Source organism: Pempheris klunzingeri, chromosome 5, assembly GCF_042242105.1.
Source record: "Pempheris klunzingeri isolate RE-2024b chromosome 5, fPemKlu1.hap1, whole genome shotgun sequence".
NCBI classification, from domain to species: domain Eukaryota; kingdom Metazoa; phylum Chordata; class Actinopteri; order Acropomatiformes; family Pempheridae; genus Pempheris; species Pempheris klunzingeri.
In genome coordinates this window covers 8,714,293-8,732,563 of record NC_092016.1, presented here as the reverse complement: position 1 = coordinate 8,732,563, position 18,271 = coordinate 8,714,293, and the positions used below count along the sequence as shown (strand labels likewise).

The window sequence follows — 18,271 nt, the reverse complement described above, 5'->3', positions numbered from 1 at the left end:
TTTTAGATTACAACCACTAAGTCAAATAAGGTCAGAATATGACAGGGTTTGGCTGGAGCCAACTGTTTTTGTTTGTTAAAAGTTAAAGGCCGTTTCTGTACAACAGCTCTTCTCTCAAGAGAAGATTTATTGAGATTAATTCATTTCATTTTTAATTGACAGCATAGCCACCATCACTAATTAAATCACACATACTCTATAGCTGAGCTGCTCAACTGAAGGCACCAGAACAAAAGAATTTGTAACAGATATTTACATGAGGCTGTGGCCTCTCATTATTCAGCTGCTTTATCAGAAAAGGCAGCCCTGACTAAACCAATTTAGAGTAGACAAATAAAAGTAATTTGTATTCTTTGACAGGCAAAAACCAATAACCAGGATGATATCATGCAAAAGCCAGCAGGGAAATATCTAACTGATGATAAATCTTGCAACTCCTTTGATAATATCTCAGTAACTTAATATAGTCTGTAGCTTAACTTGCTGAAATATTGTACTGTGTCTTGCTGGCTGCGTTCTGTTTGCACATATCAAGTCAGTTATAATCTGACAAGGTTTTTGATATGGTGTTATTCAAATCCATGTTAATTTAAAGTACGTGCAAATCTGATGGTTACCTCAGCAGTTTGGCATAAGCCAAGATTTTAAACAAGTACAGACTAAAATAATACACAAATCTTGAGTTAAAGAATACATTGTTTAACGGGTTAAGAATTCAAGTAGCATTAAGTGATTTTCTGAAGCACTAAAGGGCAGAATGACTTCACAACAAAGAAATTATTACTTAATGTAGCACCTGCATCTTTGAAACCTGGTGGTAAACAACACACGGACTCCCGCTGTGCCGCATTCACAGCTTTTCACAAACTAGCAGCAGGGTTATGCATTGGCACACACAGTGGGGGAGCCTTTGGTAGTACAGCCGCTAGCCGAGCTACTATTTTATACTATTGTATTATTCATATTTTTTTACGAGGCTGACTTCGAACAGAATTTGAGGGCACAGATACCCTTTAATGACATGCTAGTATACTACTGTTAATACATAGTACAAGTTTAGGTATCAGTGGGTTTGAGTAACAAGCCCCCGGCAGCTGGCTTACAAAGTCACAGTCAACAGATGGACAAATGCCACAGTGTTGGATGGGTCTGTCACAACAGTTTGACTGGCGGGTGAGTTTTGAGTGACAGCCAATGCCTCGTCCGAATCTGTCTGTGGTCGAAGAAGAAGAGTTGTTAACCTCTAATTTAACCTAACCTCTATTTCAAGCTTTTTTAACTTTTCACGTCTATATTCTTCTATTTCTTTTTGTTGCACATTTATACTATTTTGCTTCCTTCTATACATTAAGATGATAAAGAAATCTTTCAAATGCTTACTTGTGACAAAATGTAATATGTGTAATATTAGATGTTATTCTGAGATTACTCTGGTATCAATTCTCCAATCCTGTTATTATTTCCTCATTGAATGTATAGCTGTATAGCTGTGAAAATTGTATCTTCAAAAATATATGAACAGGTTGCATTTAACATATGTGTTTGTGTTCAACAAGTCTAAAATGAACAAAAAACTGAATATCTTAATCTTATCTTTCATGTATTTCAACAATGTTTTGACCACAATTTCTTTCCATCTGGTCACGCTCATTGATCACATGTGACAACATAGATCACATATGTCTATAAATATTCCTATGATATAACCATGTTGCAAAATGTTTTTTGCCACATGACTTTGACAATGTGCTTTGTTGTCTTTAAAGAACTGAAACTAGACTCTTGACAAATAGATTTTCCTTCCCACTGAAGATTCACTTCGTCTTTTGAAATTTTTATGTGCTAGTTATATTCTGGGTTGCAAACTGTCTCCTTCTCAGTCAGGGCTTGAAAATCAACAGATCACCCTGAGGACTTAGGAAGGAGATAATTCAATTCTCAAGTGATACCTTGATCCACCCTTGGACATTATGGCGTATTTTGCCGCCACACTTGGTGTTATCATTCTGTGGGGATTCATCAACCTCTCAGCAGCAAACAAGGATACTTGTGAGTTTTATGCTGCTGTTGGGCAAAGTCTGACTCTGCCGTTAGCCTATGAGCGACTGGCAAACTCACATGTGCTGAGATGGACTCATAATAGCACAATCATTTTCTACAGAGAACAAGGCAGAGTGTCTTTTGGAAAGGCAGAGGACGTTTCCGCAACAGGATCTCTTTTGCTGAAGAAGCTACAATTCTCAAGTGCAGGTACTTACCAGGCAAATGTGCTGCACCCCAATGGTACACTGGCTAAAACATGGATTGGTCATCTCTGTATGATTGACAAGGTATCAAAACCTCAACTCACCTACAGCTGTAACTTCAAGTCTGGTGCTGTTAATCTAAACTGCAATGTTGCTAAACCTCAGGGTTTGACGTTCTCATGGACTCTCGATGAGAAGACCTTAACAAGCGAAACAAGACAAACTCTGAGCATATCATTGGCACAGCTGAAAGGGGAGAGGAGCTTTACATGTAGTGTGGCAAACCAAGTCAGCAAGGAGAAGAGTGACATTGTCCGTCCAATCTGTAAAAGTCCATCACCAACGCCACCACCTTTGCTCTGTTTTACATCCAAAACCGTTGTGGCAGCTCTTGCAGGAGGAGCAGGTCTGATTCTGCTTTTGCTCATTACTATCATAATATTATGTTGTTGCCACAGACGCAGCAAAGAACAAATGAGACTCGGGGATAAAGGGGGGCTCAGGATGCTTTCTCTACACAAACGAGAGCCTGACTCCATCAGCCCAGAGTATGAGACTATGCACCCGACTGAGGACTCTCCACCCCTGAGCATTGAGCCTTCACCCAGAGCCTGCTATGAGACTGTTTCTCAGCCTGAAAGTCAGACTGAAAACAGGCCTCTACAGCTATCCGCAGGTGCTGAAGGACAACAACCTTCACCGGTGCCAAAGCCGAGGACGAAGAGCCCCCAGACCCCAAACATCTGAATGTACTTCCCTCTTTTACCATCCCAGGAATTTTCAGGAACCAAGATAAAAAAGACTTGAAAAACATACAACTGAACCAAAACGAAGATAACTGTTATGAAAATGTCATTTTTTTCTGCACAATTTAAACCTTAACATTCTTTATTACTACAAGCATTTGGTGTTTATCAATACAGATGCAGTAAATTGGCAATGGAACCATCTGTGTTTAGGATCTGTGAGCTTAATCATGGTGTGCTATGTACCTGGGAGGGAATCCTTGTAGCAGCAAAACAATTATTTTCCTTGCAACTTTAAATCCCAGCTTATCAGTGTTGAAGTTTTGTTGATAATGTTGTTTTAAATCTAATGGTCCTAGTGGTGTGGGTTAAGGGTTTGTGGGAGTATGTCAGAGGCATTGTCTGATCTCTGGTAAAAATTATAATGCCAGAAATCGTGCTGGATGAATTTCAATCCTGATGTATCGTTCTAATGTGCTAATGTTACTGATGGTCCCATCTGTTTGATTATGAATTAGCAGAGCCAATGTATTTCTGTGATATTCCATATTTTTCACATTGTCAGTAAATCCTATGAAAAGGCCAAAACCAACAGAACACTGTTTTGCAGTACTTTCCATCTTACTTAACCCAGTCTGTGGCACGTCTACTGAGGACATAAGTCTAAAAAAAAATGAAAAATTAATTAATATCCTTTTATGAATACAATATTTCTGTAAGAAGAAAAAGTTTTACGTCATATACAATACATGTTAGTATTGATTCATTGTTGGTTTTCATCTTTTCATGGAAAATGTCTGACAAATATAGTATAGTACACTGCCAGACTTTTCCTTTAAGTTTGTTTTTGTAAATCTTAATTGATACAGTATGTGAACTATTGTATTATAACAAACATTTGAACATGTTTTGCCCTTTTCTATCTGAAACACAACTTTTCACCATTGACTTTTTATTCATGTAAGCATTTTATTGAATGAAGTCTACTTTTAGCAGCTCCATTGATAATTGCATCCACTGTACACAGTAATCTTTCTGGGTTTTCTGTAACATACAGTAATCACCTTGTATATTTACATATTTGGTATTTGAAATAAATAAAGATGTTGAAAATGATGTTATATCTCATATTTGTAAGGAAAACTACATTAAGCAGCTTATCTGTGTCAAACACAGCCCTTTGTTCCAGCTTCTTACATGTCAGCATTCTTGCACTTATTAAAATTTGCTTGCTTGCAAGAAGTTATTAAAGGGAAAAAAAATCAATAGAGGAATGGATTAGCTAAGGCAAATATCTATTATCTCCAATGGGTAAATGGTAATCCACACATGAAAGTGTTTGCTGTCTCGCCTAATGCTGTGTGACAGCCACATAATGGAATCCCCCTGAGCGTCATCGCCTAAAACTTACAAGCCAATGTCATCTTTTGTCAGGCCCTGCTCCACTCCTGCTCTCTTTACATGGCTGAAATTTCAGTCCAGCCGGCAGGGATTTGGCAGTAAAGCTGGTATCTGCTCCTGGAACAATGCCATTTGTCTTTCTTGAGAAACACTGAGACTTGGCTGGCAACACGCCATGTCACTTCCCCTCACTAGCTAAAAATGTGCACCGTATACAAAGACAGACCAGTAGAGCAGCCTGCATATGCATACTGTATTCTCACATACAGTAAACACACACACACACACACACACACACACACACACACACACACACACACACACAGGGGACTATGTTTCATGATACAACTTAATGAAACACATCTCATATGCCTTTGCCAGATCTGCCCTGGAAATGGAAGGGAAATACTTCTGAAATGTGTTTAATCAGTGGCTCTTGGAGTCTAGAGGATATACCCTTTTGATCTTGGAGTGTGTGTGTCCAGGAAAGAGGTCAATTACGCATGGAAAGTATTTATACTCATGTCAGATCATTCTTATAACAGTTTTCTCGTCTTCACGGGCTGCCAAGTCTGGGGAAAGTACAAACCAAATCAGAAAATCAGAGGTCAGCCAGCGCAGTGGCCTTTTTCATCAGATTGGTCTGAAAATACAGAGATGATTATGACCTATTAGCATTCTTGAGACAATTTAGCACTCATTGACCTCAGTCCTTTTTCTGAATCTTGAAGCATACAAAGCTGCGAGTTAGTGTTGTTGAAGCCACAATCTCCCAATCAGTTCCAAGTGTATTGAAAAGCCAAAATGGCTGATTACTGTTAAAAACAAAACTGATATAATGACCTTGGATACCATGTTGTTTATAGCTTTTCATTCAATGCGGAAAATGAGTGGAAAGCTTAGGTTGTGGTCTCGCTGAACACCACCATAGCTTTGCATTAAAACTGTGTTAAATCCCATTCCAAATAAAATTTGCAATATCTGTCAGTAAACCCGTCCTCTTTATTTGTTCTCCGCCATCTGTACACCTCACACTTTTTTTCACACGCTTTTCTTCACACTGCATATGTGATTTCTGGACCGGCCCTGCACAGTCTGTGGCTGCCTGCAGCACACCAAATCAATTTCACAAATTTGTTGAGGAATCAGCTGTACTGATTATTAATGGAGGCAGAGTACTTTCCAGACCGCAGCAACATTTAGCACCTTGCTGACACTGGATGTCTGAGGCCAAAGCGTTCTAACATCTAAGTGGGCTAAGCTGACGTGTATAAATGTGGATAAGTAACTGTAGCATCACAAGCTGAAAGATAAATTCCAAAAACAACTGTTTTTTAGAGGCCAAAAAATATGTTAAACCTGCAGTATTATTTCATGGACAACTGGGGGAAGCAGAAGAGCACCTTTTAAGGTGATATGGAGAACTTGTTGGCAAACTGTTTCTTATCAACGAATCCAGCAGTCACGGAGCAACGTTGTCATTTATTTGGAGTTGTGTTTCTGTCCACCTCATGAATGGAAGTCCAATATTCACTCTCTTGTAACTCTGGTTTTGGGCTCTATTATGTTGTCCAACTAATATCTAACCATGTCCATCTGCTGCTTGGTGCAGAGCACGTATTGTACACCAGGTTTTTAGAGCTTTCTCTCTATATAATGAGCTGAGATTGAGCCAAAACAGTAAATGTATGGCCAGAGCTGAAACTCACTATAAAGCTCCATGAAGCCGAGGAGATCTGACTGATAATTCTCAGTAGTTTCATCACTACAAGCAATTATAACTTTGTTTTCACCTTGTCATTTAATACATGGTTAGTATAAAAAATATTGAGTTTAGCCACTCTAAAATGAACTTAATCTTTTGTAGGTATGCTTGATATACATTCAGGAAGAACAATGTTTCAGATGTTTTGTAATTTAAATTACAAATTCTATAATTAATTATATATTAAGGTATATTATGTTGTTTTGAGACATATAATTAATCTTCTCAGGTTACATTACAGTGAAACTGCATTTTAATCACGTCATGACTGATGTGTCCATTCAATGACTTGTTTTACTCTCCATAATAATAATGATAATAATAATAATAACTTCATTTGTATAGCACCTTTAAAAACAGAGTTTACAAAGTGCAAAACAGGGTACAAGAACATCAGAAAGCCGCACAGAGAGGCCAAACAAAAGCAAGGATTACAATGAATTTACGTAATAACAAGCTAACATCAGCTTTGCCATTTGGTTTAGCTATGCAGCAGTTACACCTGCCAGTTTCTGGGTGTACATATGAACTAACCTCTAAATAGAACTAGGTTGTTTCATGCTGCCATTTAGTTTGTACCAGTGGCCACTTGTAGTATTGCAACAAAACAATTTTCCATTTTCATTAAAGGGAGTGGACGCTACCTTTGAGTCTGGCATTTGGCCTACTTCCTATATTACATCCATGGGTGCAATTTAGGAATGTGTAAATCATCAATCAGTAAACACTAATGCCTATGTTAAGTTTGAATTCACAAACAGTAAGTGCCTCCATGATCAGTTTTAGGTATGTTAGTCAAAATGATTTGATTCTGTTAGTCAAAAGATTAACATGTACAAACCACATTATAACTTGGCACATGGGTCAGAGCTGCAGTGCATCGATTGTTCATGTGATACTTTGAGGACCTTTAGTACAGTAAGAGTCCTTAAAGAACCTGAAAAGTACTACTCACAAAACTTTTGCACAGGTTTACTGTCCTCTGGGAAAAGAGGTCACCTGACATTTGGGATTAAGTGTAAACTGAAAAGCTTGTATGACAACACCATCCTGTCCTAGAAAAATCTGACTGTTGTATACTTCTTTGTCATAGTTACACAAGGATAGCTTGTTGAATCTCTGTTTATAAAAGGATTTTTTTTTACTGGATTCCCAAGCAGAGCAGTTTCTCAGTTACTTGCACCCAGGCCAAATACTCCATCGTTGTCGACTTTGACATGGTAAGACTCCAGCAGAGACTGATTCTATGAAAACCCGTGACAAACAGGCTTCCAATACGTCTCTGATCTGCAGCCTAACAATTTCATAATTCTCGTCATGGGTGACTTGATGTAAAGTTGCAGAGAGCACATGTTTTCAATAAGGCGTTGGAAGAAAAAAAAATGAGAAAACAAAGAAAGGTTTGATAGGTTTTTGGATTCACTTTTGTGTTTTGATGCAGATGAAGTCCTTACCACTGTCTGCACTTCTAGAACAACAGTTCATTAAATTGAGTTTATGGGGATAATGAGGTCATGGAGGACAAATCTAAACATTTATATCTGGCTACAGTTCTGTCACCTTAAAACCAACTTTGCAGAAGCCTAATGAGAAATCACAGGTTGAGTCTCAAATTTGGCATCTGCCATGGTTAGGAATGCATGTATGAATCACTTTGATACCATAGCATATGTCCAGCACATGAGATGCAGGGGTCACACAGTGAGAGGAGATGGACAGAATCAATGTTCAGACCATATTGAGTAGAACAAATATTCCCATAATTTCATTCTAATGCCTCAGCAGCTGCTCTGAGCCAAAGAGGCTGGCGTGTGAAAAGAGAAAATGCTGGGAAAACAACAGCCCTTTGTCAGACACAGACCTAGACAGGAGCACTGCTGCCATTTGTATCCAGTGAAGGAATGTGACAGCACCAAGGTCTACAGACATGATACAGAACATCGCCGGCCTCAGCAGATACTTTAAGAATAGTTCAGTGGAGCAAAGGACTAGTGTAATGTGATGTATTTAGTAGTCACTGGTTAAAAATAGTACAAGTTACATATTTGAAGATACCATATGGATTCACTGGGAATATTGAGTATTCAGTAGTATTGAGGATCTCTGCAAAAGAAAATATGATGAATGTTAGTTTCCATCCACAACCCTTAATATTGACGTATTTAGCTAAATTATAAGTTGTTGCGAAATTAACAGATGGTGATATTATGTGCTCCCCCTGCTGGTAATATCATGCGTGTGTAATGCACTTTTTTCCCTTCAGGCGTGCTTGTCCAGCCTAATTAGGGACAAACCTATGTAGACATAGAACGGAAACTGTCTCTGTCTACATCCTCAGCAGCAGCAGCAGCACCAGCAGCAGTTTGAGATGTGAGCAGCCTAAGTTGTTATTTCTTTGTTTGGGATGGTAGCTCCACTAGTCCTGTTGTCACAGCTTTGTTTCTGTTTCTACTTTTTGTTTTAGGCTAGGTTTCAGGGTGGCCTGCCTCCCTTTTGTTAAGTTTGGCTGCCATATCAGCTCCCCATTTCATTTGCTTACCATGGTTTTATTTTTTTTCAGGGGGGGTGGGTGGGTTTTTGAGCACCAGATTTATCTTAATGTTTTTGATTAGCCTTTTTGGAGGTCATAACAGAGGAGGAAGAAGAAAACTGTGCAAAGGTAAAGTTACATCCTTCATCTACATCATGATTTACTCTCTAAGTCGATTTTTCTCCAAACTTTAGGCTTGTCCACTTAGGCTGGTGGATGGAAAATGCACCTACTGGCTTCCCACTTGTACATTTCTATACACTTGTACACAGTGTATAGAAAGAAACCAAGCTGGAGGTAATGCTACCAGGAACTGAATGTGAACAAGTGCTTTACCTCTGCATGACCTGGCCCTGAGTCGTTATATATAGACCACGTTTAGGCTCAAAATGCTATTGCATGCATACAAGATACTATCCATTCCTATGTTTTGGTTCATTTGTGCACATGAGATAAGTGTATATGGAGGGAGCCAGCACTTTCTTCAGGTTAATAAACTGTGCGCACAAGTGGTTCTGTTTTATAAAACTCAATAACAGTGGAACTCCCACAGAAGGCATAAATGGACATAGACACGACCTGAATTATTTGTTCATATATCAAAACTTGTGGCAGCTCTTATACTCATTTGAGCTGTCAGGGTGTAGAACAGTAAAGAAAAAAGTGTAGTTTAACTTTTGTCATATCTGTAAGGTTCTCCATAACACTTAGCCCTTTATAGCACCACTACCATTAACGTGTCACACAGATCTATAAACCATGATTGGTTGTGATATCTCACTGATCAATGAATTATGATTTATTGCACTCATATTGTAGCAGACTTTGCAACTGAGGATAAAAATAAAAGATTATTAACAGGTAATTAGAGGCGTGAATGTCATAAAAACAACAATATAATGCATCACTCATTGTTTCTATGTAGGTTGCAAAAATTACATAATCAGGAGAATGCACAAAAAGCTAAAGTGTTTTGTCTCCATCTTGGGCGCTGCTACGAATTCCAGGTGAAGGTCCCATTGAGGGGATGAGTCTAAGCAAACATTCCAGGAGAATCAGCTGTAGACAAAAGAAAGGGGGTAAACTCCAGTTCACAAATGCTGTAAAGCAGGCCTATCATTTCCACTACAACCAGAGCTCTGTAATAAAAATGCTTCTATCAGCCAAATTACCCATCCAAGGTCTTGCAACTGATATAAATCAGATGGAAGAAAAAAAAATTCCACCTACTGCTCTAATAAGCATCTTGTGTGCCCAGACTCAACATTCATGCAAAGATCAAACATTTCATAACATTCTTGGAGATATAGTGCATGTGTGCCAACACAAAATTACAACCTGGTAAAAAAAAAAGAAGAAAAAAATCCATATAACCCTCTGCTTATGATGTGCATTTTGCACAATAAGACTTTTTGATATGAAATGTTTGGCTAAAGCATTTAAGATAACTCCCCCAGATAGTTGTAATACCTTTTGAGGAACACCCAGAAGAGAAGAGATAATTTGGATAGTTTGATGCCTTTGTCTTGGTCTATGGACCTATCTCCCCTCAGAGAAAAGGATCCCTTAAGCCTTATTGTGAGTGTGGATTCATGCAGTGATAACAGCACATCAGTGAAGGGCCGTGCAACAATAGTTCAAGATGAGAGAGGTGTAAAGGTGCGACAGAGGGCTAACAACACAAGGTTTTGCTTTGGCTATGCAGTGCCTATCAGGCAAAGCATCAACACAACACTCCAATAGCCTCTCTGTGTGGCCTTGGGTTCTTTAAAGGTCTTTGAAAGGTACCCTGCTTTTTGCAGTGGCCTTCTACTGGAAAACTGCCTTGAAAAGTACTTCATCGCCAACATAGATAAGAGCTTTGGAAAGAAAACAAGTGTTTGCATGTTATTTATTGCCGCCATGGAGACGAACAACTCAGACAAAAGTAAGAAAACAAATTTAAGTTGAGTCGGGCAAGCAACAGACATGACCAGAACTCTCATTGAGAAGTAAAAGCTGTGACACACGCAATTTTTAAGATTTGTTTTTTAAATAATATGCATCAATGCATGAAGCGAGCGATGGTAAATACAAAGTATTAGCCATTACTAACAAGCCACCTTTAAAGTGCATTTTCAGTTGTCTGTAGTCAGAGGTTAGTAGGTTAGTGACTGTTACAAAGAATGTACAAGTTTTAACTGCAGTATACAAGGGTCTAATTAGAATACATCTAATCGTGTGTCTAACAGGTCTTCTGGGCCAATTAATATGAGTCAGATCTTGTCCTTATGGCAACTGACAGACAGTCTGGTCAGTGTGGCCACTGATGCTGCACTTTGTGCCAATAAATGTGACACAAGCAGCTGGGTGGTGTACGTTGCTGAGCTGCAGTACCATATGGAGTGCTAAAACGGAATCAGAAATCCTGCTGCCATCATGGCACGTGAAAAGCTCATGAATCTTTCTTAAGGGACACATTATATTTCATTCAGCACTGTCTGGCATGTCCATGTGCGAAATGGGAACAATGGCAAGGGGTAACGGCATGAGGCAAGAATTTGAGGTTGCTTTGAGAACAATACAGAGAAGCTTCAGCACAGAGGGTGGCTACATGGTTTATTTTTAGAGTGCCAGAAGAAAGATTGATCAGAAGTCTTCTGACAGGAAAGTTAAGAATGCATGTTGTTTAGTTTATGCGTTTCAGGCCAGCCACCATTTTGATTTACTACTTGCTTACAAAGACCACATAGTTTCTCTCAGCAGACAGACTCCTGAAGAAATTTGTTCTGTTTCTTTTAAAAAAGATTCCAGATCTATTCTGCCTACTGACGGTTTTGTCCAGCTAATTGGCATTAGCTCTGTGAGTTGGTTGAAAACTTTTTCTTGACTTTCTGATGTTTCCAGTTGACTCTAAATACGGCCTAAATATGCACTTCATGGCTACACTATGCTGCTATTACGCTAAAACAACATGACCTAGGTAAAGTGTCAGCATTGCCAACCCTCTCTCAGGTAATACGTTTCGCTGGAGTTGCTGAACTCCTCTTCCTTATCTTCTTGGAGCAGGACAAAGCTATTTCACAATGAATATGTCAGTCCAGGCTTCTTCTGATGAAAACTGAATCCCACACAATAATGTACTGTAGGCCACACAAGGCAAACAAAACAATAAATACACAACAGTTAACATCAAGTTTAGTCAGAGAATATGGTGATATTAGTTTTCATCCTAGTTTGATTGGATGTTTGTGTGTGTGTGTGTGTGTGTGACTGGGAGGAGAAGAGAAAGAAAAAAGGGGAACTTAAGGGTAATAAATGTTTGTACATTAATAGTAAAACTAATACTAGCACCACCAGCATTACTACTACGACTCCTATTACTACTGCTACTGATATTTTCTCAGGCAGATTTGCATCTATTCAATCGACACATTTGAGGGGCCTGAGGATCACCTTACAGTCCATCATTCAGGGCCACAAGGTGACGGAGTCTCTGGGTGTCCTCAGTCAAGTTCATAAAATACATGCATACATATATTCGTCTCCTAAATCCTCCTCTCAAAGCTCAGCATTACAGGCACTCACTGGATGGCTAAAGATGTGCTTTGAATTTATATAAGTACGTTTCAATATAAGTATACTCTATTATGAAAGTAGAACTTCTTGAGATAGCAAATGGAGGCTGGAGAGCTTAGTTGCAGACTGTGATGAAAGCTTTTCATCGGCCATTGTAGTTGCCTATTGAAGTGGCTTCGTCTGTGTTTGAGTAGCACTACCACGAGACAGACTGCAGTGAGTGCCCCTCTTGCCACGCTAATAGACTTGCTGTTGTGTGTGTTTGTGACTGTGGGCATGTTTGAGTGTTTGAAGCACGCAAGACACACACAAACACGCACGCACACATGCATGCACGCACACACTCACGCAATCAAACAAATAGACTTGTACAAAGAGCTGCCCAGATACACACATTGTCTGAAGCCCAGACAGGAAGACATGCTCAGAAACACTTAAACTGGCTGTTAATTAGAGCAGGTAGACAGAGGGGGTGGGATGTTTTGGGGGGACCGACGTTGTTGGGGTTTTGAGGGGCTTTTGAAGGATGAATAGCTGGACAATAGCGGGCCTTTCGTGTGGGTTGAATATAATCACACCCTCATGCAAAGACAGAATGACTGAGAATCACAGCTTAAGTTATTTCCATTGAGTCCCGGTGATGGAGAGTGTGCAATCAAATGTTTAAGTGTCTAGGAATTTCCCATTTTTCTCCTGTCCAGATTGTATCTTCCTTTAACAGAGGAGGGTTAGTCTACATGTCTCTTGGGTAGAAGAAACCAGACCCTATTATTTAGTCAAATGCAGAGAAAAAGTGGCTTCTGAGTAAAAAGGACCTTCAGAGAAGTGATTGATGTGAGTTAACCCTGTCAGGGTTATGGATCAGTGCAAAGCGGGACATAAATCACTTCCAAATGGCCTTCCCTACCTCTGTTAGATCAGACTGATACACTCTTTGCTCTCTCTGCTGCCTCTATAAATGTCCAGAATATCTTTATCTTTATCCTCAAACCATTTTAGGTATTTTTATACTGGCAGTAAAGCTGAAGAAATTAGCTTAGGTTACACTTGTTAGGAACAACAGTGCCCTCCTTAGCTCATGTGAAGCAAAGCCGCTGTTTTCCAAATACAAACTCCAGGAGCAAAGTATAGGCTATTATATTCTGAAATAATGTCACAATAAAATGATCTGCCTCAGATCACTGAATTTTGTAAAGTTTAACCCTTGAGTTTTGTTTAGATTGGCTTCACTTATTGTTTGCAGGTTCACAAATGTGCTCCTGTATGTGTAAATAATAATTTTCCCTAATAATTGCAGTATTTTCTTCTGGCCTTATCGAAACACAATATGTAAAAAAGTATTGAAATGGTAACCCTTCCCTGTGCCACAAACTGGACTTCAACACTTTATAAGGATGACAATACAGAACTTAGCAGACTGCAAATGTTTAATAAAAGACAAGGTAATATACAGTATGTTATCCTACATAGTGAGATTACTTCTGCTCCCTTCTTGACCTCTTATTAACAAGCTGCTAATAAACCATAAATCATGTTTATGAGCAATTCTTGTAAAAGTCAGAAAAAAGTCATGTAGTATCAATCACGAAGTTATAAAACAAGGCTATGTATTATTTTGGAGCTGTTAAAGAGGACCGGGGGTCCCTGAGACCTCAAACAGAGCATCAGGTCAATGCATTATCCTGTTATTGGATTTCTCTATCATTAAGGAAGAGCCTTTTGGTCACGTTTTGATTTTTGTTAGTCTGCTTGTGTGCAGCAGGAAAACAATTGGCTATGGAAAAATAGACATAATCTATTCTGAGCTACCTTGACAAGAATTCCCTCAAGACCACTAACGTGTTTTTTATAAGCTTTGCAAACTTTTCCACTGAACAGATACAGCATGTCGCTTCGTTTTCACACAGTATGAAACCCCCAAAATGCTCAAGCCACAAGACAGAAAATGTGGGATTTCTTTTTTTTTGAGAGGATTTCAGTTGCTTGTATGGTGTGTTGTCTGTGTCATCACATGACAGGGTGTGTGTGAGGAACTGGATTGTACTGTATATAGCTCGCGGGCCTCTTGTTAGCGTGAAATGCAGGCGAACAAAGGCGACATTCTGTTAAGGGGTTTAATATACCCTGGTGACGTGAGCCACAACAGTGTGTAAAAATCTCCAGAAAGCTCATTTGATTGGAGTGTTAAGCTGTTAAAAATAATTAGCCCCCCCTCTCCGCTGTTATCCAGTGTCTTGCCTGTTTCACACACAAAAGACGGGCCACAGCTCAAAGCTGTAGCAGAGCCTGGTCTTTGCCTCATTCATTCTTAGTATGCTGACATGGGACAACATTTTCCAGACTGTTTAACAGCCTAAAGTTTTACAATGGGAAAGTATTTTCCACAACGAAAACACTGCCACTGGTCATAATGTGTGTATTTCCTAAACGACTGTCAGCAGGCTTTTATGACTACTTTGCTTTGTTCACTGTGATAACTACAGCTTTGTTTGTACTGAAACCTCAATGATGGCTACAAAATCTGACTTGACAAAAGACATCGAGCCTCATTGCTCGGAGTCTTAACAAAGATCCCTGAGCCGATATGAAAATCCCTCAGTTAGTGTCTTCCATTCGCCGCTCGCCTTAATGTGTGATTCACGCCACAGTCTCACATTCGTGGATCAAACAATGCAAGGCGATTTTTCATCACACCATGTGTGCATATGGGCTCTTGGCGCATACATGCGGACCCCAGGGGCCCGACACCAACCCCCCACCCCCTTCATACCTCCTCCAGTTGAGCCATGCCTGTCTCTGACAGCATACCACCTAGCCATGTGCAGTGAATAGGTGGTCAGCTTTGGACTAAGGCTGCAGTCCGCCACACATCGCACGCAGCTGTTACAAAATGGACACTCTAGACATGTAACACAATACCGAAAAATGACCTCATTCAGTCTCAGCCAGTTAAAGTCAAAGCTGACACGATTTCCTTCAAAAGTGCTGGCAGGCAGGCTGACAGTACAGTCTATAATGCCTGTGAGGCAAAGTGCCAACAGCTTCTACTCCCAAACTACTGATAGTCCAGTTGGCAGGGGGAGATAACTGTGTAATCGTGTGTGGTTTTCATGGATTTTGAAGCAGACATGGTGCATCAAAAGATGAACTTGATACTCTTCAAGGCCAACTGCTCCACTACAGGACGGATGGGTGTGTGTTAGTTAGTGAGTGAGGGCTGGGAGGGAGCGGGGGATGTGTGTATGTCTGAGGTATACAAGGATTTGAGCTTGCTTACAACAACCTTCTCCTACTGCAACAACTTTCACTGTGAAAATCATTTTGAGAGCGGCTGAACTAGGAAGCGCGATGGGTCCCCTTCGCTGCTGTTTATACAGCAATATACACAGTTCTGTAGGGAAAACACAGACCGGCAGGAGTATGAAAAATATGAAAACCCAGAGCGAGAAAAAAATCCACCACAAATTACATTACCCAATCATCAAATCATTTAAATCAGTCATTGACTTACGATATACAGTACACGCACAGGAAAATCTGTTTATTCAAACTAATTAACAGCTTGCAGTGCCCACTGACAGACAACAGGACCTCATAGAAACCACAAAGGCTGTGATATGACACATGGTGTACAGTATGTAATGCATTTGTGAGAATAAGTACAGAAAAACTGGTCACAGTTGATGTTGCATGAGCTTCTGTAGAATTCCACTGAATAAAGCCAGCCAGTTGTTATGTGATGCTTTACCACCATCTACTGGTCAGCAACAGAGGTGCATTACAGCGTTCACAATGTTAGTGTTCAGCTGCAGATCATAATACTGAGTCTTTTACTTTTTTTACTCCAGCGAAACGAATTACCTGAGAAAGGGTTGGCAATGCTGACGCTTATTCAGTAGCCATAGTGTAGCCATGAAGTGCATATTTAGGCCGTATTTAGAGTCAACTGGAAACATCAGAAAGTCAAGAATACTTTTAAAGGCATTTCAAAGAGAAATCTGCAATTATTATTAATGCAGCTGCTTCGATTTCAAGATCCTGGTATTGTGCATGTTTTCTCACTTAAAGGTTCCATGTTATACATAATGCCCTTGTTGATGTCTTTTCAGGATGAATATGTGTCCTTGGTGTGACCACCAAACTCGGAGAAAAGACTGTCTTCTCTCCGTCTTTCCTGCTCCATCTTTCAGTAAATGTGTCTGAAAACACAACATTTTAATTCATGAGAAAAAATGTTTTATTCTGAACATTAAACCATGTAAACCTGTTCAACATCAACAATAATGATAATCTTTAATATAACAATATTTAATAATATGATAATCATTATCCACAATGTGGAAATTTGCCTGCGGCTCTACAAGTTGGTTAAAGCACATCATAATAAATCACAGTACATACAATAAATAACACAACATGCACAATACCGACAACAATAACATTTGGTATGAGAGAGATTTTGCATGTTCTTGATCCTGCAGTGCCTCTACAGCATCTTCCCGACAGGTTTATCAACTCTTGAACAAGTTGATGAACAGGATCAGACACAATTTGTCCTCATTTTTGTTTCACTCGCATTTAACATATGGATCCCAGTTGTTTCTGCTCTTTTGTAATCATTTTACTGGCTATGTTTGTAATACAGGGCAGTCTTGAAGTGAAGCTATTGTTAATGTTATTCGTAACACCTGTGCTCTTCCTACAGTGACAAGTCTATATGTCTGCTGAGAAAGAGGCTTATACTCCAAGGCAGTGTTAAAAATATAAAGACGACAGACGACAGGGGAAATGACAATACCAGCACACGGAAAGATAGTGTTGTCAGTACAGCTTGTAAGGATGAAATTCAGTTAATGCAGTGGTTTAGAGGGGAAGGAGATTACCATATTTCTGCTGTCAACACTATTCCTTGCTGTAGATAACTGAACATGGAGAAAAAAAAATCTGAGGAAGCCTAGGGTTTTTGTGTGTGTGCTAATCCTTGGTATTCTGTAAGCAGCATGAGCTACATTTTTGTATGCTTCCGACGGTGACCTGATGCTGTGAACAACAGTCTGTGCAGAATCACTGACAGTTATCACATTTTGTGTCTGTTGTGCTCCAGTCGAGGGGTAACTTGGGCGCATCATGACAATAAGACCGGGTGCAGAAAATACCAACATAACAAACAAAATGAAGCTTAATTAATCAACCTGAAATAATCTACTCGAACAAACACCTAAAACTTGTAACTTGCATGACACCTTTTAGAACTTTAAATGTGTAGCCCACGTCCTCATCCACACAATCATCTACACAGTCAGTCACTCAGCTGATCACAGTCACTCATTGCTGGTCAAACAGAATTAATTGATAATTATTATTATTTTATCATTCTATACGACATCTTTCTGTGGACATTTCACATAACATAACATAATATAACATAACGTCTGCAACTTGAACAGGGAATGGAGGATCTTTTCGATTCAATAGGGGTCACTGTTTGCTCATTTTAAGGAAATACATGTTTGGGTGACTAGATGGGCACCTTTTTAAAACACAGTTCACCAGAAATATCACTGTTATGTGGTAGTGTGTTATGGAATGTGCTAAATATCCATCTGTTGGCCTTATACAGTGGGGTGTCAGTTATGGCTGTAATCTTGTTGCAGTAGTTGAATAAAGAATACGTCTGCCAACAACACCAAAACAAACTTTTATGATGTTGCTCAGTTAAATTATGAAAAACCACATTAAACCTAAACATTTTACAAAATCAAAGCACAAAACTATTTGTCTGAAAGACTGCGTGTGTTGCTTCAGTGTGTCAGTGCAAACCAGTTGGCTGGTGGTTTCTGGATATGCGCTCTTCAGAGCAGGTTGCAGCTGCAGATTGCTCTGGAATGTCTGTACTGTTACCTCAAAGCAGACTTTGCTTCATGGTAAACATCAATCATTAGTGTCTTTTATGAGGATTCTCTGTGCAGATTTGGGTTTTTCGTCTCAGTCATTAAAGATGTCTGGTTTATGCTCACAGCAAGTG

General features: G+C 39.5%; 1 protein-coding gene across 1 annotated transcript; it reads left to right on the top strand.

Moving 5' to 3' along the window:
• The first annotated feature begins 1,875 nt into the window (after positions 1-1,875).
• On the top strand, positions 1,876-3,029 carry LOC139201927 (T-cell surface antigen CD2-like). The gene has a single exon (XM_070831375.1). It carries the CDS (start codon positions 1,971-1,973, stop codon positions 2,991-2,993), a length of 1,023 nt encoding a protein of 340 aa, XP_070687476.1. The 5' UTR covers positions 1,876-1,970; the 3' UTR covers positions 2,994-3,029.
• Positions 3,030-18,271: the final 15,242 nt, after the last annotated feature.